At 52.9% G+C, this 23,320-nt stretch overlaps 9 protein-coding genes across 9 annotated transcripts; 5 read left to right on the top strand and 4 right to left on the bottom strand.

Moving 5' to 3' along the window:
- Nucleotides 1-91: 91 nt before the first annotated feature.
- Nucleotides 92-1,206, bottom strand: BO72DRAFT_449743 (oxidoreductase-like domain-containing protein). Its single transcript, XM_040945091.1, has one exon. The coding sequence runs from the start codon at nucleotides 1,150-1,152 to the stop codon at nucleotides 310-312; it is 843 nt and encodes a 280-aa protein (XP_040799556.1). The 5' UTR covers nucleotides 1,153-1,206; the 3' UTR covers nucleotides 92-309.
- A 148-nt stretch (nucleotides 1,207-1,354) lies between these two features.
- Nucleotides 1,355-3,743, top strand: BO72DRAFT_408034 (uncharacterized protein). The gene is made up of 2 exons (XM_040942369.1): nucleotides 1,355-2,384; nucleotides 2,434-3,743. Exons 1-2 carry the CDS (start codon nucleotides 1,519-1,521, stop codon nucleotides 3,431-3,433), a joined length of 1,866 nt encoding a protein of 621 aa, XP_040799555.1. The 5' UTR covers nucleotides 1,355-1,518; the 3' UTR covers nucleotides 3,434-3,743.
- Nucleotides 3,744-4,033: 290 nt separating this feature from the next.
- Nucleotides 4,034-5,613, bottom strand: BO72DRAFT_449742 (60S ribosomal protein eL13). Its single transcript, XM_040945090.1, has 5 exons — nucleotides 5,568-5,613; nucleotides 5,406-5,439; nucleotides 5,205-5,251; nucleotides 4,910-5,068; nucleotides 4,034-4,748 (listed from the first exon to the last, which is right to left on the bottom strand). The coding sequence occupies exons 1-5, from the start codon at nucleotides 5,568-5,570 to the stop codon at nucleotides 4,314-4,316; spliced, it is 678 nt and encodes a 225-aa protein (XP_040799554.1). The 5' UTR covers nucleotides 5,571-5,613; the 3' UTR covers nucleotides 4,034-4,313.
- A 632-nt stretch (nucleotides 5,614-6,245) lies between these two features.
- On the bottom strand, nucleotides 6,246-8,262 carry BO72DRAFT_168021 (uncharacterized protein). Its single transcript, XM_040939356.1, has 2 exons — nucleotides 8,176-8,262; nucleotides 6,246-8,046 (listed from the first exon to the last, which is right to left on the bottom strand). Exon 2 carries the CDS (start codon nucleotides 7,949-7,951, stop codon nucleotides 6,506-6,508), a length of 1,446 nt encoding a protein of 481 aa, XP_040799553.1. The 5' UTR covers nucleotides 7,952-8,046; nucleotides 8,176-8,262; the 3' UTR covers nucleotides 6,246-6,505.
- A 1,472-nt stretch (nucleotides 8,263-9,734) lies between these two features.
- On the top strand, nucleotides 9,735-13,020 carry BO72DRAFT_449738 (uncharacterized protein). The gene has a single exon (XM_040945089.1). The coding sequence runs from the start codon at nucleotides 9,990-9,992 to the stop codon at nucleotides 12,981-12,983; it is 2,994 nt and encodes a 997-aa protein (XP_040799552.1). The 5' UTR covers nucleotides 9,735-9,989; the 3' UTR covers nucleotides 12,984-13,020.
- Nucleotides 13,021-13,347: 327 nt separating this feature from the next.
- arp6 (actin family protein) lies at nucleotides 13,348-15,230 on the top strand. The gene is made up of 4 exons (XM_040945088.1): nucleotides 13,348-13,981; nucleotides 14,087-14,795; nucleotides 14,846-14,908; nucleotides 14,970-15,230. The coding sequence occupies exons 1-4, from the start codon at nucleotides 13,474-13,476 to the stop codon at nucleotides 15,106-15,108; spliced, it is 1,419 nt and encodes a 472-aa protein (XP_040799551.1). The 5' UTR covers nucleotides 13,348-13,473; the 3' UTR covers nucleotides 15,109-15,230.
- A 1,137-nt stretch (nucleotides 15,231-16,367) lies between these two features.
- On the top strand, nucleotides 16,368-17,470 carry BO72DRAFT_382090 (BRcat and Rcat domain-containing protein; the record flags this gene model as incomplete). Its single annotated transcript, XM_040941456.1, has 3 exons — nucleotides 16,368-16,543; nucleotides 16,604-17,128; nucleotides 17,197-17,470. The coding sequence occupies 3 exons, from the start codon at nucleotides 16,368-16,370 to the stop codon at nucleotides 17,468-17,470; spliced, it is 975 nt and encodes a 324-aa protein (XP_040799550.1).
- Nucleotides 17,471-17,845: 375 nt separating this feature from the next.
- On the bottom strand, nucleotides 17,846-19,002 carry BO72DRAFT_382154 (3-hydroxyacyl-CoA dehydrogenase family protein; the record flags this gene model as incomplete). The annotated part of the gene is made up of 3 exons (XM_040941458.1): nucleotides 17,846-18,576; nucleotides 18,696-18,795; nucleotides 18,874-19,002. The coding sequence occupies 3 exons, from the start codon at nucleotides 19,000-19,002 to the stop codon at nucleotides 17,846-17,848; spliced, it is 960 nt and encodes a 319-aa protein (XP_040799549.1).
- Nucleotides 19,003-19,358: 356 nt separating this feature from the next.
- On the top strand, nucleotides 19,359-23,221 carry tof1 (putative DNA repair protein (Tof1)). Its single transcript, XM_040947980.1, has 4 exons — nucleotides 19,359-19,498; nucleotides 19,559-19,796; nucleotides 19,869-21,992; nucleotides 22,058-23,221. The coding sequence occupies exons 1-4, from the start codon at nucleotides 19,409-19,411 to the stop codon at nucleotides 23,086-23,088; spliced, it is 3,483 nt and encodes a 1,160-aa protein (XP_040799548.1). The 5' UTR covers nucleotides 19,359-19,408; the 3' UTR covers nucleotides 23,089-23,221.
- The last annotated feature ends 99 nt before the right edge of the window (nucleotides 23,222-23,320 follow it).

The following is a 23,320-nucleotide window of genomic DNA, read 5'->3' as shown; positions in this document are numbered from 1 at the left end:
TCTATGTAGAGTAAATTATTGTCGGTGTGCGCATGTACCGTGGACTGTATGTTTGGGGTGATATCGCAGTTACTGATACTATGCGTCAAGGAATTTATTGAAGGATCATCTTGTTACTACCATAGTGGTTTATATACACCTCACGCACGTCCGGAAGGCTCTAAAAACATCTATATACTTAACATATATACACAAACACACGCACACGCACACACACCCACACAGAACCATGGGAGACAGGGTATAATCATCGTCTAAAGGAAGAGGGAGGGATCGGGAGAGGCGTAAAAAAGTCTTTCATCAATTGTCTCACGTGTGGGCTTCCTCTTGGTGTTTCTGCTTCAACTTCTTCTCCGTCTTCATGAACTCCCGGATCCCGACGGGGATATTGGCAAACAGATCCTCATTGGGATCCGGCAGCGTCCAGTTCGTTTCACTGCCCCCGCCGTCGTCGTCCATACTGCCGCTGGCGGCCTTGACCTCGGACCTCGGCGTCTGGCGCTGGTCCTTGCCGTCGCTTGTTGCGGGCGAGCCCTTCGCCTTCGCCTGCGCAAGCCGCGCAGCCCATTCTTCCAACTCGTCCCGATAGTCGTCCCACACGCAGTGAACGCAGCCGCTCATGCAGCAGTTGTCGGGTTCCTCCGGACGCGGGGGGATCGCGACCCCGTTCACGGTTCTCCAGGTCGCGTCCGGCGCGGCCCCGGGGTCGTAGCGCGAGGCTCGGCCGGGGCCTGCGAGACGGGTCCCGAAGACTATGGCCATTTTCTCCTCCGGTGTCTGGGGCTTCTTCGTTGGGGGGTCCGGTTCCTCGGCTGGCTCGCGGGATTGTAGCCGGGGAGGAACGGTCTGCCGGTCGTAGGGGGAGCGGGTCGAGAGAATATCGTGGTAGTAGCCGGCAAGTGGTTGCGCTTGCGTAGTGCCGTTCTCGCCTGCCTTGACCATTCCGTTGCGCAGAGCGGCGGCATTGTCATGCGTGGCTAAGCGGCGAGCGGAGAAGGAGAACGCATGTTGTTGTCTGATTATGAAAGGCGCAATTTGGGGCAATCCACGTATATTATTGCTGCTACTGCTGCGGATTGCTGCTGCTGCTGCTGCTGCTGTTGTTGTTGTTCGACCGAGGGATGGCGCGAGAGTCAGGAAGGGGCGTTCCATTTGTTCTGGTGTGTCGACGGAGGAGGGGAAAGCAAAGCAGGCAGAAAGAGGAACTCGAGGATCGCCGATGCGGTCGGTTATGTCATAAGGTCCCTTCAGTCGAATCGATTGTATGCAGGCAAACGGTGCAAACAGCTTTTTCCCGACAATCGCTTGGTTTACCGTCCGCCCGCCGGACTGGGCGCATGTAAACACCGGTTCAATCTACCTTCAGCTCGGTTCGTTTCTTACACGCAGACTTTTTTCTTGTTCCTTCCCACAGCATCAATAAATACCAGAAAGGGTGGTTATTTTAGCGCTTGTATCGCACCCCGAGAGACACCTGTGCGGAGCAATCCAGTAGCTGTTGGTGTCAGCACGTCGCAAATGAGCAATCCCCCTCCACCGAATGTCGCGCAACCACAAACGAACGAGCGTGCCTCGTTCCAGGCACCGACAAGAGCCAGCTTAGCAAGAGCACATCCCACTCTCCTCGAACGCGCGCTGAGCAGATCGCCCGTGCGAAGCCCACCCAAACCGACTAAGGCGGATGCGCGGGCTGTCGGCTTGAGAGACCGAAAGGCTCTCAGACCATCATTGACTTCGTCTGGCAGTCCACTAAAGCCTCCCAAGAAGGCGAAGCCGTCGCCGCGACTATCCGGCGGGCTCAATGTCTTTGCTGCGCCCCCGAGGCGAGTCTCTACTCGAATAACCGCCTCGGATTTGGCTTTTGGGTCCCCCGCTTCGACGCAGCGGAGTATCGAGGAGCCGCGACACATCAACACGCCAGATGACCAACTGACATCGGAGCTGGGTAGCGTAACCGGGGATTTGGACGTCACCGGGGATCTCAGTCAGCCTTCTTTACAGGAGATACTCGAAGAGCCAGATCTTCCGCCGACACCGACACAACTGGGGCTGGAACCGCCACCGGGACGCTCAAAGGGGCTTTTGAGCAGCAGCCCTAGTTCACAACAAGCAAAATGGGGGAGACGACGAACGACGGACAATCCTGAGCAGACGCCATCGAGATTGAGGAGCGTCAATTATGGAGAGGCGGACGACATGACGGAATCGGGACCGACCATGGATTGGGAGTCGTTCCCGGAGCACATCCTGAAAAAGCGAAAGCTGAGGAATGAGCTCTCTGACGAGATGGAACAACTCAAGAAGGAAATTGCCGAATTGGAAGATTGGTCAAAGGAGTTGAGCCAAAAAGATGAACACACCGAACGTGACTTATCAAAGTTAATGTATGCTCCTCCTGACAACGGCTGCAAGACCATCACTGACCGGTTCTAGTACCCTGCTATCATCCGCTCACCCCACAGAAACAGCGCCATCTGGTCCTCACCCAACCGCGGCATCGATCTCGTCTCTTATCTCGGCTTTGCTTCCGTTCGCTACGAAGGCCCCCCCACCACCGACTGAAGATACACTACCGATCAATCCGTTTGCGCTGGACGAACATGTCCACAAGAAACCTTATCTCACAGCTTTCGCACCCTTGGGCCTTACCGCATTCTCAGAGCTTGTCCCAGCAACCACAACTGAGCCCCCCCTGGAGAGACATGTTCTAACTTTTACCGCGCCGCATCCGTTCCCTTCCAATCGCTTCAATGTAGCCGTTACGTATGACGCCAATCCACAGACACAAACCCTGGTCTCAATAAGAGTACCAACTGCAATTCAAACCGCCAAGGCCAGAATGCCCGCATCCTTACAACATTGGACGGAGATCCGACTCGCCAACCCGCTCCTGAGACTTGACGTCACGGGACTTTGCTGGGGGATCAATCGGTACTGGGAAGCTGTGATATCACGGGCACAACTGTGGTCACAGATGGAGGAGCAACATGCAGATTTGATCCCTGGCCATAGGAGGCCCAGTGCCTCCCCACCACCGGGCTCCGACAAGCAAAGCACGCCTGATCTGCGACGCATTCTGCCTCACCTCGAGCGAACCTCTATACTCTTTGAATCGAAGGCCAGACGCCTGAGTCTGCTCCTCTCCTGTGAGTTGAGAATCGACGAATGGTCAAGCGAACCCCAGCTTGTCCCCGGGATCAGCATTTCGAGCATCACCTCCGACGGGGCTCCTGGCCGGAAAGTCGAGCAAGAGTGTAAAAAGCTATTTCATACTATGTTGATGGAGAAATTAGACAGCCAGCCTGAAGGAGTCACCGGCGACTCAAGCGAGATCCAGACCGGCGCCATCTTGCGTGCTACGGAGTGCGTCGTGAAAGTTCTCTTTGGAGATAGTGACGAACTCGATCATGGTTCCGCGCATGATGCAGCATAGAGTTATCGGCGCCTACGGGCTTAACAATGGTCAGGTAATGATCAAGTGTGTTCACACGCATCTATGTCTATGGCGTTTGATTGAATCCATGCGTGTGGCGTTGTTGCGTGCTAAGGTTTGGGCGCGTTTCTTTTCTTCGAATCTAGGAGTTTCCACTTGTTTGGTTTAGGTTTGGAGCACGGGTTATACCACGGGCCGTTTTGAAGGGAAACTATGTTGTGGAGAGGTAACAGTGAAACGGTTTAATTTGCAATACGATAGGCTGCTGGGCCGGGTGTGATAGGGAGAGCGGATCCAATGCAAGCTTTCGATCCCCGGCATGTCTGCACATAATCAAGGATGAATGACAGCAGCAAATCTTCCTTTCTTAAGCCCTTACATTTTTGACAGGGTAGGTTTTCTTCACAGAGAGCGATCTGGGCCCATATGTTCTCCACTTACGTTCGCTATCGAGCACATACCTAGACTCGCAAAGTAGGATGCACTAGACCGTGGCAGGGTTTCTACAAGATATACAACCCGGTGGAAAGACCGTGATATTGACCTCTGCCGTCTACTCGTCAAATCAGGAAAAACATGTAGGTAATTTTGATGTGGTTTGGGGGGGGGGGGGGTATCTGCAAGGTCTTGATGTGATTTCTGGTGGAGGAAAAAATAAAACTTCTGATGACAATCGAAGTCCGGGGAAGAAGACCAGCACAAAAAATCGAAAGTCGTAGTGGTGGGACATGAACTTGGGACATTTGCATTTCGAGGTGTTTGGGAAGCTTTTTAAGTTAAGGACAAAGGTAAGAGAGGAAAAAGAGGAGCCACGCCATGCCACAGTAGACCAATCCCCGACTTGAAAATCGACCCGATCATCATTAGTAGTGAATCACATTTATTTCTTGGCAGCAGACTCCTCCTCAGCCTTGGCCTTAGCACGCTTCTCACGGGCACCCTTGTAGCGGGCCTCGGAGCGGGCCTCACGGAGGCGGCGGTAGGCAGCCTCCTCACCCTTGGGGAGGTCTTCGCGCTTGACCTCGGTGACAGCCTCGGCGGCGGAGACGTTCTTGATGGGGAGGGTGGGGTTGACGCGGGTGACGAAGCCCTCGGTCTTGCCCTCAGCGAAGGCAGCCTTGGCGGCGTTGACCTCCTCGGCAGAAGAGTCGAGCTTCTTGAACTGACCGCTCTTGCGGGGGAAGAGGATCAGGCGAGCCTTGTAGTCCTTGAGGCGGGCGACATTGGCGACGAGGGACTCCTTGGAGTAGTTGACACGGCGGTGGTCAACGGCGATGCCGACGGTGGGAGCGAGCTTCTTGGGGATACCAGCTTCCTGTTCGGGTGTGAAACCAACATGTGTAAGCCTTTGGATCCTGAATTTTATTCCTTCATGTGCGTGGCGCTGGGGTCCCCAGGTCGAATTGGACAATTCCAAGCCACACCCCCCCCCCTTCAACCTTCTTCGCTCCGGTATTCGTAGGATTGTCTCTTTACCTTCAGCTCAGCAAGGGTGAAACCACGACCAGCACGAACACGGCGGTTGTACTTGACAGTAGGGCAGCGCACAACGGGGCGCAGCTTGTCAACCGGACGAGGAGCAACGGCGGCAGCCTTAGCGAGACGAGCCTCACGACGGCGGTGCTTGCGGCCAGGCTATAAACCAGAAAGAAAAAAAGTCAGTCCACACCATCTTTTCTCAGCGATCCTCGCTTTTCCCATGTCGTTCGTATCAAGGCGAATTGCGATCGATAGAATCGTAATATTGGATCGTAGAGAAGGAAGAGCGTACCTGGTCGAAGTGCACGCGGACACGACGCTGCCAGTCCTTGTGGAAGTCTGAGATGAAAAAAATTCCGTCAGTCCATGATACATTCGATTTTGACCCAGTTCGTCGTCCATCATCCGGTGTATTTTTTTCCCTTCTCATCGTCTCCATCCCTCTCTCGCTCGCCCTGTACTCTTCGCTCCGTATGGCGGGTGCATTACTCACGCTGGTTGAGAATCTGGTTGTTGTGCTTGATCGCCTATATCACACCAAGAACAAATCCATCAGCATTCACCGTGTCGAGAAACCAACGTCGAGACACAGGGGGAAAAAGCCCATGATCATCGTGATTGATCGATAGACTATCGCGAGGGACGCATAACGCACCATTGTGACGGATGGGGATCAAGGCCGGGAGATGGTCGTCGTCGTCGTGGGTGGTTGCTGGTCGTATCTCAAGACTCCTCGCCTCAATATTAGGTGGAACTTTTTTTGGTGTGGCTAACCCGCGCAGAGCCGCATCGCCTCGCTTAGCGAGCCCTACCCTGCTTACCCAATCCGGAAGGCTCGTCCTCTTGTCCGCCTTCGTCTCCGCCTTTTCCAAACCGCAATTCCCAGTGACTTTGGATCGCTTGAATGCCACAGTAGACACTGCTCTTGTTATGGAGCATGAACTATTGGTGATCAAGAAGTCATATTTGTGGCTAAATTCATGGTTGTTACCCGATACTTCACTGCTCATCATATAATTTACCCTGTTTTCCCTTTTTGATACCTCACAGTACCACTCACTTCCTTCTGCCATTTCTGTCTTTCTTGCTTAGTCAGACGACCTGTCTCAGTGTCTACATACCTTGACGAGCTACCTCCACCATCCCCAGTCTTCACTGGTATACCATTTAAGATGTCATTGCCAATGTGCTCCAGCTCGGTTCAATTCGAATTTCATTCATCTCTAACTATCGCTAAATTGATCAATAACTCCTAAAATAAGAGTACCTAGTGGTTCACAGGATAGGCTCGAAAAGCCAACGCAAAAATATCGAAGACAAAATCCGGGGCAGATAAGATCTCACAGGGAAACAAGCTGCTCTTAAATAAGACCAGTCTTTTTCGTCATTTCTTTGAATTTCATAGCTCATCACTTTTCCATGTCCTGGGAGAAAGGCTCATATGCAGAAAGCAAGGTATAACGCAATCAGACCATCCGCGTCGACATAGAAAGGCGTCTCTCATGTCGTTGACGACAGGATACTATTTCTGATAAAGGTTCAGGTTTGGCAGAAACAGCGACGCTTTGCCGTTGTGCATGGGTACTGCTTGGTCTAGTTGTTCCAGGTGCCAATACCGAGACCCACCCTCTCCTCCGCTTTTGATCTCTTCGGGGTCGCACCATCAAAACTTGCCTTGCGTTTGAGATTCTTACTGAGGGGCCGATCAACGCCGGGCTTCCTCACTTGGCCAAACAGCTTTGTTTGCAGCAACGTACTCGATTTTGCAGCACTTGCCATGCCTCGACCCTCGGGATGGTTGCTGAACTGACTGCGGCGGTGCACGCTACTAGAGGCAGTCCGTGTTCCTGCAGCGGGGACATCTTCCTCGGTTTCGGCTTCTTCAATGTCAGATGCCGAAATGGTACTGTCTCGATCACGACGATCATCAGAAGAATATGTCACTGGGGTACAAATTCGACCCTCATCGTGCGTCAACCGAGGATGGGATGGAGTCATAGGTAAAGACGACAAAGAGTGAGCGCCGCGCATGTGACGACTCGCATTCTCTCGATGATGGCGGTGTCTATCGGGGGTCGAGGCGACAGCTGGCGACTCCTGGTTGAGGACGCGGTGAGCTGCTAGAAGAGCTTCAAAGGGGTTGTGCCTTTCAATTCCGTTCAAGCGATGACCACCGTTGTCGGCGAACTGAGGTACTGCCCCTCTATGAGGAGTGTGGGCCTCATTCTGGGGACTTGGAGACATTGGACCATGCTCGATCATCCGAGAGAAGTGTCTTCGGTTGTCGCGAATTCGGTCCTTCAGCATTCTATTTTCTTCTCTTAGGAGCTCGGAAGTGTTTCTCTCCTGTTCGATAAGCTTTTTTGCTCGGCGAAGCCTTCGATCGAGTGTAGCATTAACCCTGTCGAGTTCCTGATTGCGCTTGAGAGAAAGCTCAAGCTCCTCATTCGAAATCGACTGTATCGGTTTCATCTCATGCTGGCATTGGCGACTGCGATATTCCGAACTCTGAAGAATCTCAACTTCCCTTCGCGCAAGTTGATGCTCGACCTCTGCACGCTTGATCGCTTCGTTACTCGTGAACGAGAGCAGACTGTTTTGCAATTTGAAATGGAGCGCTGACATGCGGGCTTCCTGAGCTACACCTAGGAGGTCTTTGGCGATCATGCGAAGCTTCAATTCGTCCGCACTATCAATTTCATCGGCAGTTGGAAGGTTTTCCGAAGCACCATATGCCACACAGAGGGTCTTCTCGATATTGGGCGGGGATGCGAGGCATGAGCTTGATCGAGACCTCGATTCCCGCAGAGGGGCTCCGGGTATCTGGGATGAGGGGGGCGGTGTCATATCTGATGAAAGTAGAGATGGTGGTGAGAGGAGTTTGCTTTGGTCGGAGTTTGAAGCTTGGCTTCCAGCTTTGACACTCAAGTCTGGTGATGCGGATTGAACTGCCCGTTTAATCGGGGTAGCAGGCCCTGAAATATCGACTGGGGGAGCAAGCGATCCCTGCGAGAGCGGACGCTCAAATTCTTGTGACATAGTCAAGATATGGCATCCAGGAAGCAGGCAAGCAACTGTTTTTGCATTCGCAGCCAAGCCCGACGCAGTCTGTATGTAGGACCGTATGGGCAAAGCTTCAATGCGATGGGCCGGAAGTTAGCGTGAGACGGTCGGGCGCAAGCGCATGCGAGACGTCAATATCCTTAGTGAGTGCGAGGATGCGACGAGACGAAGTCTGTTGTCGAGCGGGTGGGCAGAATAACCAGGCTGGATGAATGCAATGGCAATGGGATGGCAAATCTACGGAAAGCGTTGCGCGATTCGTCGCAGTAACAGCTTTGCGACGGGATATGTATGTGCTTATCACCGATAGCCGGATCGGGCACGTTTCGCAAGTAGTATGGGAGTTGGCGATAAGAAGTCGGAAACAGATCGCTCCGGGTATGGCAGTAAGTTATGGCAGGGGAGAGCAATGTAAGAGACGATAAGTATGGAAGCGGGTGGGAAGCGCCTGTCAACGGGAGTAAGGAGATCAGAGGAATGAAGCAGGTACGCGCGATAAGGTATACGAAAGGGCGACGATGAAGAAGCTAGTTGATGGATGAGGGGGAAGGGGAGGGGGTGGGCGTAAGAGATGATATGATGAGGAGAAGCAAGGAGGAAGGGGCCGGATTGATGCCTTAAGGGTGTTTGCAAGCGTAAGTTGGCGCACAATTGGAGGAGGCTGGGAACCATCGCTTGCAATGCTTAGCATCGACCAACCATCTCCAACCACCATCACCCACGTGAGCCCAGCCGCGCGCTAAAAGGCCACCTTTCCTGCTTGGGCTAAGCAGAGATCGCTGACGCTTGCAAAAGGTAAACAACCGAAACCCCATGGGCCACTTTTGATTGTAGCTGAGGCAACCGACGACAGACCCAGCCCAGAGCCCAGCTAGCTGTACGGAGTACTCAGTTTACTATGGTCTTGATCTCAGAGCCCGATGGTAGTCGGGTCACAAAGCACCTACTGGCAGATAACAGTGTAAGGTCTGTCGACGCGGCACTCACAAGTCATTCGTCAGACAGTGTTCCAAGGATGAGTCTGGCCCGTGACATATATCGAACAGCTGGCTGCTAAGTAAGGCATGGAATGCAGCAATCGCATGCACCGGCGGAGGTTAGGAATGATATCATTCCTGAGCTTTGAAGTACTGTGCTGGAAACCTAGATTTGACTCTGACCTGGCAATGTCCGCAGCTTGGACTAGCATGGCTTCTTCTTCTCGAAAGGCCTTCTAGTACTGCCTTTGATGGATCTATTCTTGCCCAGCCGGGTCCCTTCAAGTCCTTAGAGTGCATGTTCTGTTGATCGGAGTCACATGAATACCATACATATTGATCACTTCACACTGAAAATGACTTCTACCTGGGTTCATGTCTTAATCAGATCAAGAAAGAATATATACTATCGGGTGGATGGTGTAAAGAGAGGTACTTTTGAGCTATTTCTTCCATCTCCAAGATTCAAGAATGTTTGGTCTAGTAGGTATCAATAGATTCACAGGTGCATCTAAGACTCTACAGCAATTTCGCTCCCTTGTATTAAATTGCTAAATAGTGTCCTTATATGAGAGACTGCGTTCATTAGCAATGCTTCAAGTGCCTAAACAGAACCTGAACGTTTCGTCTGATTAATACTCGCAGGTATGAGCTATGGCGGTGCCAAGGGAGTGCCTTAAAGGTGGGGGGAATATGCAGCCTCAGGCACCAGGATATGCAATAGCCGCGGCGGTTTTACAAATTAACTGGTAAACAATCAATTCAATAATTACAGCCATCTTATGGACAACATGCACACTGTGAGGTCACTGCGCCAACCTGACGATTGACCAACCCCCTCTCTAAGTCACAATAGGGTTGACCTCCACCATGACTGCTTGACCCCTTGGCAACTTCCGAACATCATTGATCGATATATTTTCATCCAGGTCGATATATCTTTGCGGCAATGAGCTTGCTATAGTGGTGAAAGTGCCCCCTTTCAACTTCCTCCCACAGCCGATCATAGTCAAAGACTCCCCGAACCTGGTACAAAGATGAACACTCAACCAAAAACACCTGCCCGAGCGAGTGGCATTCCCCGCTTAGCATCAAGACTCCCCTTGCCGACAATATCCGCAACCTCCAAACCCCTCCGACCTTCGCCATCGCGTGAGAAGCTACAAACCGACTCGGGCCTGGACGCGAACAGGCTCCGCAGACCTTCCGAAGATAATGTGTTCAAAAAACCACTGCCGAAATACACAGCACCTCAGAAACTCTCCGCCGGACTTCGGAAACTCAATGGGTCCCAGACAAGGGCGGGCGGGGGTGCGAAGTCCGAAGCCAGCACAAACTTGAATACTGCTCCATATTTGGAGAGCGATGCTGTCCTGATTGAAGATACTGAAACGCGAGGCCGTACGCGACCTTCGCTTGCAGAACGAACAATCGAGACACTCTCAAGAATACCGCCATCTCCAGGACCAGGTAGAAGACAGTCGAGTTTCTATGGCGCAACGAGTCCGATGCGGTCCCCATCACGCCCCTCATCATCAATGACTAGCTATTCAAGGTCAACATCCAGATCCTCATCTCGACAACCTAGTGGGGGCGATTATCTTGCACGACCGCCCTCTGCCATGCGGCTGCCATCCAGACCTCGCCCGTCTTTGTCCACGAATGCTGCATCGGGTGATCATGGCCATGCCCCGGCTACTACAAATAGTCCATCGAACTTGAAGCTGCCCTCTACGAGAATGAGCGGACATAAGGGAAACGCTAATCTGGCATCTATCACGACAAAGCCTCGTCCGGCATTGACTCAAACCAACATGAATGCCGCTGGATCGGGCCCGGATGCGTCATTATCCAGCCTAGATGTGAAGAAAACACGAAGAGCGCAGCCGAAGCTTCCAACATCAAGGCAATCATCGGTTGGCCCCCGGTCACCGTCCGCACGATCCACGGCATCAGACTTGACGCCAGAGCAACAGTCAGAATTGGAAACAAGGAAGGTCTCAAAATCTTCAAGCGCTCTTAGAGAGAGCATCGCGAAAGCTAAGGCGGCAAGAAAAGCAGAAGCGCAGAAACGCATGCAATCCTCGTCTTCCAATGATGCCTGGGATCGGCTCAACACCGAAGATCCGTTCAATCAGAACCCCCAGGATTCAAATATTGGTCTTCTTCGAGAACGCCTTGAAACAGGCAGAACCTCTGGGCATCTCAACATAGCAGCCATGTCTCTGAAAGAACTTCCCAAGGAAGTTATGGCGATGTACGACTTCGATCCTGATGCTACTACTGAGTGGTACCAGAGTGTAGACCTGGTTAAGTTCATCGCGGCCGACAACGAGTTTACGGAGCTTCCTGAAGAAGCTTTCCCTGACATCGACCCGCACGATTTAGATGGGGATTCTGATGACGAGAAGGGAAACCAATTTGGCGGGCTTGAGCTGCTAGACTTGCACGGTAACCTGCTACAATCTCTACCGATAGGCTTCAGAAGGTTACAAAGACTTCACACCTTGAATCTGTCAAATAATAATCTCAAAATGAACGATTTACAGGTCGTTATGGAATTGGTATCCCTGAAAGATCTTAAGCTGGCCAAGAATCGGTTGGAAGGCACTCTTACACCAGAGATCAAAAACCTGAATATGCTGGAGACTTTGGATTTGCATGACAACACTCTCACTGACTTGCCTCCAGAAGTGTCACAATTGAGCTCACTTCGAGTCTTGGATGTTGGTGGTAACCAGCTGAGTTCATTACAGTTTAAAGCCTTAAGCCAGCTTTCTCTGAAGGAGCTTCGAGCCCCAAAGAACAAACTGAAAGGCACACTCATCCCAGCTTCGGTCTATAAGCTCGAAGCACTGCAGGTTCTTGATGTGGCCAATAATGCATTGGTGAAGCTTGCCGAAAACGTGGCTTTGGAACTGCCCAATCTCCGGACTCTAGCAATTAGCTGCAATCGCATCCAGTCCTTGCCGGATCTGTCGTCCTGGCAGGCCTTGCTGACATTGTCGGCCGAGGATAACAGCCTTCCGAATCTCCCAGAAGGCTTCATTGACTTGAAGAATGTTCGAAACGTCGATTTCACAGGCAATGATATCTCCAGATTGGACGACAGAATCGGCTTGATGGAGAGCCTGTTCACGTTTCGAGTGGCTAATAATCCCCTTCGCGAACGCAAGTTCCTGACTATGGGCACCGAAGACCTGAAGCGCGACTTGCGAAACCGATGCGAACCAGAGCCCCAGGATACCGACGATGACGCGAGCTCTGTCGCGACCCAGTTTACATTGGCACCAGAAACCCCGGCTCAGACGGCGGCTTGGCAGATCAAGCCTGGCGGTGTTCTCGATCGGTCTTACACTGATATGCGTGAGCTAGAGCTGGATGAGTTGAGGCGAATTAACTTAAGCGACGTGCGATGTTTGTATCTGCACCACAACGAGCTACGTTATTTCCCGGTATCTGCCCTTAGTTTACTGGCGTCTACTCTCACAGACCTCGACCTTTCAAACAACCCACTAGATAACACAACACTCTTCGCCTCAGCTCTTACGCTTCCCAATCTTCAAAGCCTGAGTCTAGGCGCTACAAACCTTACTACGTTGGATCCCATCTTGACAAACCTTGTGGCACCAGCCCTGACATTTCTGGATGTTTCCTACAACCGCCTGTCTGGCCAGGTGCCTGCCGTACGTCGCACTTACACCAACCTGGTGGCATTTGTGGCCGCAGACAATCGATATACCAGCTTGGAGTTTGATGCCGCCCAAGGTCTTCAGGTATTAGACGTGGGAAATAATGATATTGGCATGCTTCCACCTAAGCTAGGCTTGCTGAGAGGAGAAGGCTCGAGCAGAAATTGGGGTAATGGATCTGCCCTGAGACGGTTCGAGGTCGCCGGAAATAGCTTCCGTGTTCCTCGGTGGCAGATTGTCGCCAAGGGTACTGATGCCACTCTTGAATGGCTCAAGGATCGAATGACTGCAGAAGAGCTCTCTCAATATGAGTCGCTTGACGACTTGACTGAAGAGTGAACTGCTACATAATATGGCAATTGTCCGATTTTGCCCGGGACTCATCTTCTTTGTGAACAGATCTTGATGTCCTGTATCGAATTACGTGTTCTGGGCAACTGTGTAGTTCGTTATTCAAGAAATAATGAATGCCATGCATGTCATTGCGACATAATGTGGTAGGCGCCTACATACTTCCGTACACCATCTCTATGTTCGCTTTCTGCAAGGACCGTCGGATGGTATTGTACCGTACCGTATCAGACAGTACACATATAGTGGCCCTAAGATCGAGCCCTGGTTTCCCGATTTGGAGGGCTGGCTGCTTGGCATCGCCGACCGCCGCGGGGGACGAGCATTTCCATTTATCTACTCCGTAGCATGTAACAACTCGAACCACCAAATTCAACATATCTGTGGTCCGGACTCCGTGCCATTTGCTCATGCATGGATTCGAGGCATTCGAAGCTAATACATCGATTCGCGACCGTTCTACCGTTCTTCCCTTAGCATGGGCACAGCTAAGCCGCGTCCGTCTGGCGGCAGAGCTTCCGTCGCCAAAGCCCAGACCCTTCAAGCTCTGCCGGATAAAACTTTCATTGTCGACAATGGCGCATATACACTGAAAGCAGGATATGCGCCGGAAAACCCACCCCCTGAGGATGAAGTACAGGCGCTTTCGGCGTGCGCTACGATCCCCAATACGATTGTGAAGACACGTGGAAACCGCATATACGTCGGCTCGCAACTCAACACACATGTGACCGACTGGAACGAGATGTTCTTTCGTCGACCGGTAGAGAAGGGATATATCGTCAACTGGGAAGCCCAGAGAGAGATCTGGGAGCACTCGTTCTTCGACGAGAAGACGGCGCGAAGCAAGGAGCTGCGCATCACCGACCCAGAAGACACCACCTTGGTGCTGACGGAGGCGCCCAATGCGTTGCCCGTCCTGCAAAAGAACGCCGACGAGATTGTGATGGAGGAGTGGGGCTTTGGAGGTTATTACAGGAGCTTAGGTGCGGAACCTTTCCCCCCCCTCTAAAAGTCTGAAACCAGATAGGCACGAATAGCCCATTTGGCTTTGCGTCCTGTTGCTGATGCGATTTTGCCGCTCTATCTAGGGCCGCCGTTGAATGCTTGGAACCAGTTGAACACTGTCTTCGGAGATCCGATTGTGCAAGAGGCGGAATCTGTTGTGTCTCCAAGAGAATGTTTACTGGTCATCGACTCCGGCTACTCCCACACCACGGTGACGCCTGTCTACCGAGGCCAACCGCTTCAACGTGCCATACGCAGACTCGACCTGGGCGGCAAACATCTTACAAATTATTTGAAGGAGATGGTGTCCGTGCGGCAATATAACATGGTGGATGAAACCTATATCATGAATGAGGTCAAAGAGGCTGTTTGCTACGTGAGCAACAACTTCGTTGGCGACTTGGAGCAGACCTGGAAAGGCAATCGGAAGCGTGACCTCCCTGATTCGAAAGAGGGCGTCGCAGTAGACTATGTCCTTCCGGACCCCAACGCGGGAAACAAGGGCTTCATGCGACCACACGATCCATTACTGAACGCTAAGAAGAGGAAAGGAGCGCTGTCCGGTGCCAGCGCTGAGGCACTATCCGAAGATGCCCTGATCTTGGGCAACGAGCGGTTTACTGTCCCGGAAGTTTTGTTTACGCCCAGTGATATTGGCATGAAACAGGCCGGGATCCCGGACATCGTTCTGCAGAGTCTTTCTGCATTGCCTACCGGGTTGCACCCGGCCTTCTTGGCCAACGTCCTGGTTGTTGGCGGGAATTCATTACTGCCGGGGTTCATGGGGAGACTGTAAGACGATCTCCTAAGAAATGATCTACTTGTTTTCTAACCTAGTGTAGGGAGGCCGAGCTGCGCCAACTGGCATCCGCTGAATGTGTTGTGAGGGTGCGAAGCCCTCAAGAGTAAGCTTATCCCTTATTCCCGTGACTCGAGTTAAAAGAGACTAATGAGATTCAATGATAGCCCAATTCGATCCACTTGGCTGGGGGCATCGCGACTGGCCACCAATCGAGAAGAGTTCAAGAAGGTCGCTATCACTCGTCAGGAATACCAAGAGTATGGTTCCTCCTGGGCTGGTCGGAAGTTTGCTGGTGCATTATAACCGGTCGGGGGAGTTCAAGGTTTAATGCGCGATTGGCGTCTTCGGAGGGTTGAGCTGCAGCCTTTTGGTTTGTTATTCTAGGCTGGCACCTGTATTGTGTAGTAGCTATGTGTCCTTGATACCCTTTTTTTCAAGTAAGCATTTTGATGAAATGTCATTGTGAGTATTGAAGAGTATTGAACAAACATCTAATCATCTCTTTTCCCAGCAGCTCAATGGCGGTCTTCGTTCATTAGTTTGACCGAATCCAGCGTGTGGAAGGGGGATGGAATTTTGACCACGCAGAGTCAACCGGTTGGGCAGAAAGGATGCGGGTGAGTCACATGGGATTGGACTGGATTGGATTGTCGCTTGTTGCGGTGAGGTGAGGCTGCATCCATCTCTAATCATCGACGGACTTCCTAAGGTTGGTTGCTTGCTTGCTACCTAACACCTCTTCTTAGACCTTCTCTTCTCCTCCTATAATCTCCTTCCATACATCCTCAATCCCCTACTTCCCCCCACAGTTGGACACGTCGACACCGGCTTGACGGAAAGCATACCGGTACCCTCATGGTTAACCATCCTCCCCGACATTTGACCCTTGTTGACGCGCTCGATTGTGGCCATGGTTGGTCCAAACACTTTAAGCAGCGCCATTCCCAAATTTCCCATCCAAGTGCGATCAGCGAATTGGCGATTGAAGAGACCCTCCCATTTCCCATGGTAGCGAATAATGAAGCCTGAACATGTGGCATTCGACCGCCGTACCCATGGCGTGGCCGCTTAGTTGTCGCATATGCCGAATTTCATCATGCGACAGCCTTCCGGAAGAGCATTCCGGTCAGCGTAGGAGAACAGCTTATATAGACTGAAATGTCGTTCTCCCTCCGGTCAATCTTCTTACTCTTTCAGTCCCTCGACCATCCATTCAGTATATCAAATAGCAGACTACCTGACATCGTTCGAATTATGTTATTGATATACGGTACCCAGCTTTAGTATTCTCGCCAAAACCCGCTCTTGCCCAGACACGATCTGCGATTATGGATTCCAGTATTCTAGAATACTTCCCAGCAATCAATCGGTCCGACCTGCTTTCACCCATCCTTGAGACCATCAATCCTCGTAGGGCTATCCCGCGATCCGTTCTAAAGTCCTGAACCTGCAGAGTACTTGGTGCAGCCAAGAGAATGCCTCCAATGATGATCAGAAGACTGTCTTCTCGTGCTGTTGCGCAACCAGCCGAAGCTCTCCCGATGCCAGAAGGGCTTCGCACCATGCGCGGGTCGAGGTCATACACTGGGTCGTCAAGTCCCTCCTCCGGGGCCGATGCTGCTCTTCCAGATCCGCTACCAGGCGAGAAGAGTCGTACAAGGTCCAGGGTCAAGCGCTTCTTCAGCAAGCTTCGTGGCAAGCTCACCAAAGAACAGGCCAGGAGTGAGATCATCGACGAGTGAGTTTACCCTATTGCGCGGTCAACCCCCTGAGTTCAAGACTAACTGACGTGGCGTAGACGCTGTGTGTGCTGCCTCGACATCATGCCCGCCGAGTGCTTGGCGACTATGCCTTGTCAACACAAATATTGCAGCCGATGCATGAAGCAGATGGTGCTCACGGTCATTTCCGAGGAAGGGCTGTTCCCACCCCGATGCTGCAAGCTGGATATCCCAGTTGAGACGATCCTGCCCGTGTTGACGCCTAAAGAAAGAAGCTTCTATATCTTGAAAGCGCAGGAGTATGCGACCCCGGCTGCAGAACGCTGGTACTGCCCAGCGGCGACGTGCGGGCGCTTCATTCCGTCGCAGCATGCGAAGAGCGCATCCGCATCGCAGACGTGCCCTTACTGCAGCACCAAGATATGTTCAGGGTGTCGCGATCTGGCTCATTCGTCGCGAGGATGCTCACCGGATCCCGGCCTCGCTGCTGTTCTTGAGGAGGCCCGAATCCAGCAATGGCAGCGATGTTATGATTGCGGCTCCATGGTCGAGCTTGTCTCTGGATGTGACCATGTCACCTGCAGATGCAAGGCTCAATTCTGGTAGTGTTCCCATTCTTTCCGTACATTTATCAACGCAACAATGAAGGCTGACTGACTGCTTGTTCCAGTTACAAATGTGGAGATCCTTGGTCTGCTTGTGCCTGTGCTGCGTCCGGACAGCGACCCGCGGATTTCCTGGCCGTGCTTATCGGACACACCAAGTTGAGCAGAGACCAGGAGGCTGAGCTGTCTGCGGTGGTCACTGCCATTCTCCGCAACGAAAGACTCCGTGATGAGGAGGCGGCGGCCAATGCCAAAGCTAAGATGAAGGGGAGTCGCAGGGAGAGCAAGAGACTTTCCCAATTGAGCATAGACTTACTGTGCCGAGACATCATTCTATGACGGCGATGAATAATGATTTTGATGCGACTGATTTCAGGAGGCGTGCGATGCTGACTTTAGCCATTCTTTTGACTTTTTCTTTGTCATATCAATCTGATGCTAACGACCTAAAATTGCTTTTATCTCTGCCGACAATTTGCCAGAATGCCAGAATTGGAATGAATCTATCTATCTCTATATATACACACACATACCTTCATGCACCTGTAGAGAGATGTCTCCTCGTCACAATAGATATTAATCACTACAATCTCCATCCTAAATCACAACCCACGCATGGTAGCAAAGCGAATGAGGAGAACCGAACCCATGGTGGCATTGATTGAGAGTATATAACGCGACGCATTAGAGGGTGCTCAGGGCCATCGCCGCTCATCAGTAGTCATAGAAGCCCTTGCCGGACTTCTTGCCCAACCAACCGGCATTGACCATGCGCTTCAACAGCCCCGACGGCCGGTACTTGCTATCCCCGGTCTCCTGATGCAAGACATTCATGATAGCCAAGCAGGTATCCAGCCCAATGAAATCTGCCAGCGTCAGGGGGCCCATAGGCACATTGGTACCGTTTTTCATGATACTGTCGATATCCTCCTTGGCCCCGACGCCGGTCTCCAGACAGATGATCGCCTCGTTGATGTAGGGCATGAGGATGCGGTTCGCCAGGAACCCGGGGGAGTCCGCCGAGACGGCGGGGACCTTGCCCATGCGGCGGACGAAGGCGACGGCGGCCGCGACCGTCTCGGGGGCCGTCTGGAGGCCCGCGATGATCTCGACGCCCTTCTGCACGGGCACCGGGTTCATGAAGTGCGTCGAGACGACCCGCGCCGGCGCCTGCAGGTCCGTCGGGTCCGCCGTCGTCGCTGCGGCGATCTTGGTGATGGAGATGGACGAGGTGTTGGTGGCCAGGATGGCGTGCCGGGGCGCGATCTGCGCCAGCTGCCCGAAAATCCTCCGCTTCAGCTCCTCGATCTCCGGCACCGCTTCGATCACAAAGTCCACCCCGCTCAGGTCCTCCATCTTCTGGCTCGGCGTGATGCGCCCGCGCGCCGCGTCCGCCGCTTCCTGGGTGAGCCGCTCCTTGGCGACATCTTTGGCGAGGAGTTTGTCTGCATTTTTGGGGAACGTATCGCGGGGGGGGGATCGTTAGTTATTTCGAGAACATTATACGGCGGAGAATCTCAGTAGGTGGGACGAGCTCCCAAGGATGGAAGGGATTTGGAATTACCGGCAAACTTGAGGCCCTTATCTAAGGATGCTTGGGATGTGTCGATTAATGTTACTGGAACTTGGGCTTTTTGGGCGGCAACCAGCGCGATGCCCAGTCCCTAACATGGAATCATTTAGTAAAGGATATGAGAGTCATGTTTTTGGAGGGAAAGGGGTCGGAAGGTGCTGCAACTGACCATTTGACCAGCTCCTATCACACCTAACGCCTTGACCTCGGCAGATCGAGCGAGAGGAGATGAACTGAAGGCCCTGGAGGCGATTGAGGGGCCTCTGTAGCAGAGGGAGCGGATTGAAGACAACAACATGGCTGTAGCAGGAGCACAGAACTTGTCCAGCATAGAGTAAAGAAATGAAAGACGCTTGGAGAACCAAATGAACGGAGAATAACTCGATGCCTTGCCTAACTACGGAGTACTCCCTTCGCCCTTCTCCGCACTCGTTTCCTTTGCTTGTGATGGCGGTCCGCGGGTATCGCGGCCCATGTGAGCCGACGTCATCGGCTAGCCTCGGCTCAACCGGCCGAACCGTTTCGCCGGCCACCCGAAGGCGGAGACGCGATGAACACGTCAATGGCGCGCTCTGATTGGTGCACTGACCCATCTGCGCGCCGGATCATTTACAGATTGCCCGAAAGATGCAGCGATGGACAGTACCTAGTAAGTTGCTATTCAAGTCGAAAGCGATCAGGAGAGTCCAGCATTATCGACCAATATGGAGGTCGAAGAGCCAGCGCTCGCGGCGACCGAGTCCACCGTGGTGGATCCGGAAGTTCGAGCCCATGTCTACAGCCTTGTCACCGCGGTAAGTATCACATGCACACAGCCCATACTGTGAATTCCTAATTGACGTTGTCCATATTAGCTTGGAGGCTTCAACGGAGAAGATGCGGACCAGTACGTCCTGGGTGACGATGCATTGGCATGCTTGCGGGACATCAAGCGCTGGCTGAAACTCTACGACGAGAAGTACAACCGCATGGACGTTGCGCGATGCCTGGGAGAAGCGAACCTGGTCAACGGAGACCTGCTACCGATCTTGTCGACGTTTGCGAATAGCACCAAGCAGACCAAATATATGTCTCGGATCGCCTTGGCGTGTTGTATGTTGTCGCTGTATTTTATTTGACCATCTTTACGCTAGGGAACAGGGTGACTGACGGGTGGTCTTGCAGTGGAAATCTTGGTGCCTCTGACCTGGCCATTGGAGATGCAAGGTGAAATGACGGCCGACAACTTCAAACATATCCCGTACCTACAACATTCGCATGTCGCATATAAGCGGGGGATTCTCAGCCATGCCAGCACGGGCTATCTCCGCACGATCATCCGCATCGGCCTCCCGAGCATGGCAACCCCGCGATCCGAACGCGCCACTCGCGATGAGGGTATTCTCAAGTTGATGCTCTTCTTCCTGCGCAATATCGCCTTGATAACCCCGAACACTCGCCTGGCAGCTGAAGGGGACGAGGAGGAAACGTCCCGCTCGGCAACCATCAATGCCTTTCAGGATCAGGACGTATTCGCACTCCTCCTCACCTTGTGCTCCAATGTGGGAGACGACTTCAACCTGCAAGACGTGGCTCTCCTGGAGACCTTGTTCTATCTAGTCAGAGGTGTCGACGTCGAGAAGCTATTCATGAACAATACCCAACGAACCGCGAAGCGGACCGACGAGCTCGATGACCTGTTACGGAAGGAGTCGTCGCTGCGGAGAGAATATGCGAAGAATGCACCCACGCGGCACGGTCGATTCGGGACCATGATCTGGGTGAAGCGCGACGACGCCAAATACTCCACAGTGTCCGGGCAGAGTGTCCTCAAAGATGAACAGACGACCTTCCAGAAGATGGATGACAGCAAGAAGTGGAACAAGCCTCAATTCCGCCGGAAGGTGCAGGATTTAACCACGTACAACGACTTCAACACTCCTGTGCACCTCAACTCCGCGGCGTCTGAGAACCTCCGGAAGTTCGTGGAAGAGTTCCTGGATTCAGGGTTCAACCCTTTGTTCACACACGTGCGCAAAGCAATCGAACGGGAAGCGGATCGGGTAGTCGACATCAACAGCCGTCAGTTCTTCTACACCGTGTCCTGGTTTCTGCAGGCGGAACGGGCACGACGTGCACTTCAGCGGGAGAAACGGGCGCAAAGCGAGAAGCCTGGGAAGGAGATCGAGCCGGATAGCTTCGGTCTGGTTGCCGGTGTGCTGGACCAGGAAACGTTCGTCTTCCTGAACAGAGCCATGCAGTATGCCGTCGACAGCAAGGACTGGCAAGATCTCATCGCCGAGATGCGCTGCTTTACGCAGGTTCTGTTGACGGTCCAGGATATGGTCCAATCGCCACTTGAGGAGGACCAAGAGATTGCCGAAAATATCCAGAATCGGATCTTCTACGAGGAAACCACGCATGATCGCGTGATCGCTATTGTTCGCGGTTATACCGATCAAGGATTCGGCTACCTGAATGCGTGCACCGAGCTTACCCATGTTTTCTTACGTATGCTGGAACGCTACTCCAAAGAGAATGTCGACATGCAGGTGCGGTCTCGGCGGCATGCCAGACGTAGGCAGAAGGAAACCGAGGGGATCATTGAGGGAGAGAACGACGAAGAGCACGGATCCGAGGATGAGGATATGATGGAGGCGGAAAGGATGTCGAAGGAGCGCAGCTTCGACTTCAGGCGTTTCGCCGCCAAATTCTGCAACCAGAAATGCGTCGACACTTTCGTCAACTTCACCAAGCATTATAGAGAGCTCAACACGGAGCAACTGAAACGTGCCCACCGGTATTTCTACCGGATTGCCTTCAAGCAGGAGATGAGCGTCTTGCTATTCCGTCTCGACATCATTAATCTTTTTTACCGCATGATCAAGGGGCCCGGAGCCTTGGATTCAAGCAAGCCAATTTTCCAAGACTGGGAAGAACTAGTCCGTCAAATCATCCGGAAATTGACCAAGAAACTGGAACAGCGCCCTGCACTGTTCGTCGAGCTACTCTTCAGCAAGATCAACGCGACCACCTATTACCTTGAATATGGACACGAGCGGCAGACGCTCCCGACCATCCGGAGAGCCCCAGCTGAGCTGGAGATCGATCCCAAACAAGCAAATACCATCGAGGAGAAGCTGAGCATCATGGTGCCTGCCTTGGTTCTAGACGGGGATGCGGAATTCGTCAAGTGGGTGAGCGAAGTACTGGGGTCGGCCGTGGAGGAACGAGATGCCTGGGAAGAGCAGGAGAAGGCCCTCCGCGAAGCAGGTGCAGAGAGCGCGAGGATTCCCAACCCAATGATATGTATGCAATCTCTAATATCCTCACGAGTGTGTGTGTACTGTACACATGTACTGACCGTTGCGCAGCTGTCAAACCTCGAGACGAGACATGCCAGAACGCCATGTTCTCGAACGCCAAGCTTCGTCTCTTGATGACGCTCGTCAAATTCGAGCGACTTGGCGTGGAAGACGTGGCGGGAGCCTCTTGGGTGATCCCCTCGACTGCAACGGCGCAATATCTGCGAGAGATGAAGTCATTTATTGACAAGTATCTCGCCAAAGCGGAGAAGGGAAACCTCGGACGTGACCCGCGCGAACTGATCCGACGCAAATACGGTCCCAAAAAGAACACGAACCAGTCCGAGGCCCACGACGGCATCAATTTCGGGTTGGACTCAGAGGGCGAAGATGAAGTACCCGACGGGTTCTTGTTTCCGGCGAATCCGCGGTCGAAGGCGAATGCGCTCTCGGAGCTGAAGCAGAAGCGTAAAAAGCGCAAGCAGAATGGTGACGATGAAAGTGAACCCCTCGATGATGCAACCCTCGAGGAGCGGCGCCGCGCCCGCGAGGAGAATGCTCGAGCTCGCATCGCGAAGATCAAGAGTGATCTCTACGTACATGCCAGTGACGAGGAGACGGACGATGAGGCAGACGAGAAGTTCTTCCGCCTGGAGGAACAGCGACGCAAAGCGCAGGCCGACCGCATCAAACAGGCCATGCTCCATGGGGTTCCTCCAGAAGCGCTGGACGGCGTCGGGAAAAAGGGGCAAGGCAAGCACCAGAACAAGCGACAGCGGAGAGACAGTCTGACTGACGGGGCAGACGAGGACGATGATATCATCATGGGGGGCACGGGGGATTTGTCGCCGGAGTCGCCACAGGACGACATGCCCCGGGATGAACTGGACGATCTCCTGGATTTTGATGACGACCTCGCGTTCAGTCGTAACCGCGAGGACCTGTTAGGACCTCCTCGCGACGATGAAGCCTCACATACTAGCGAACCTGAGGTAGAAGGCGGCGCACAGGATGAGGAGGATGAAGACGCACCGGTCGTTGCAGCTGCTTCACGCCGGCGGATGCGCGCTGGATTTGTGGTCGACAGCGATTCGGAGTGAGATGGTCTACATGTAGCTTAATGATATGATGAGCGGGAGATCTGGGGGCTGGCGAAGCATTGTGTTGGACATGGAAGCCAGCCCTCCAGCCACCTGTAAAAATGCAACCACCGGCTTATACCCTGAATACGAGCCATGAACAAATCGGCCAAGCGAAAAATGACACGATCCCAGCATTGTAGCAATGATTTGTCAACAAAAAGTAGGTACAAGTGGAACAATCTACAGCGAT

The sequence above is a fragment of the Aspergillus fijiensis genome (genome assembly GCF_003184825.1).
Source record: "Aspergillus fijiensis CBS 313.89 unplaced genomic scaffold BO72scaffold_36, whole genome shotgun sequence".
In the NCBI taxonomy this organism is placed as follows: Eukaryota; Fungi; Ascomycota; class Eurotiomycetes; order Eurotiales; family Aspergillaceae; genus Aspergillus; species Aspergillus fijiensis.
Note: the sequence above shows the minus strand (reverse complement) of the source record. Positions and strands in the feature narration are given on the sequence as shown.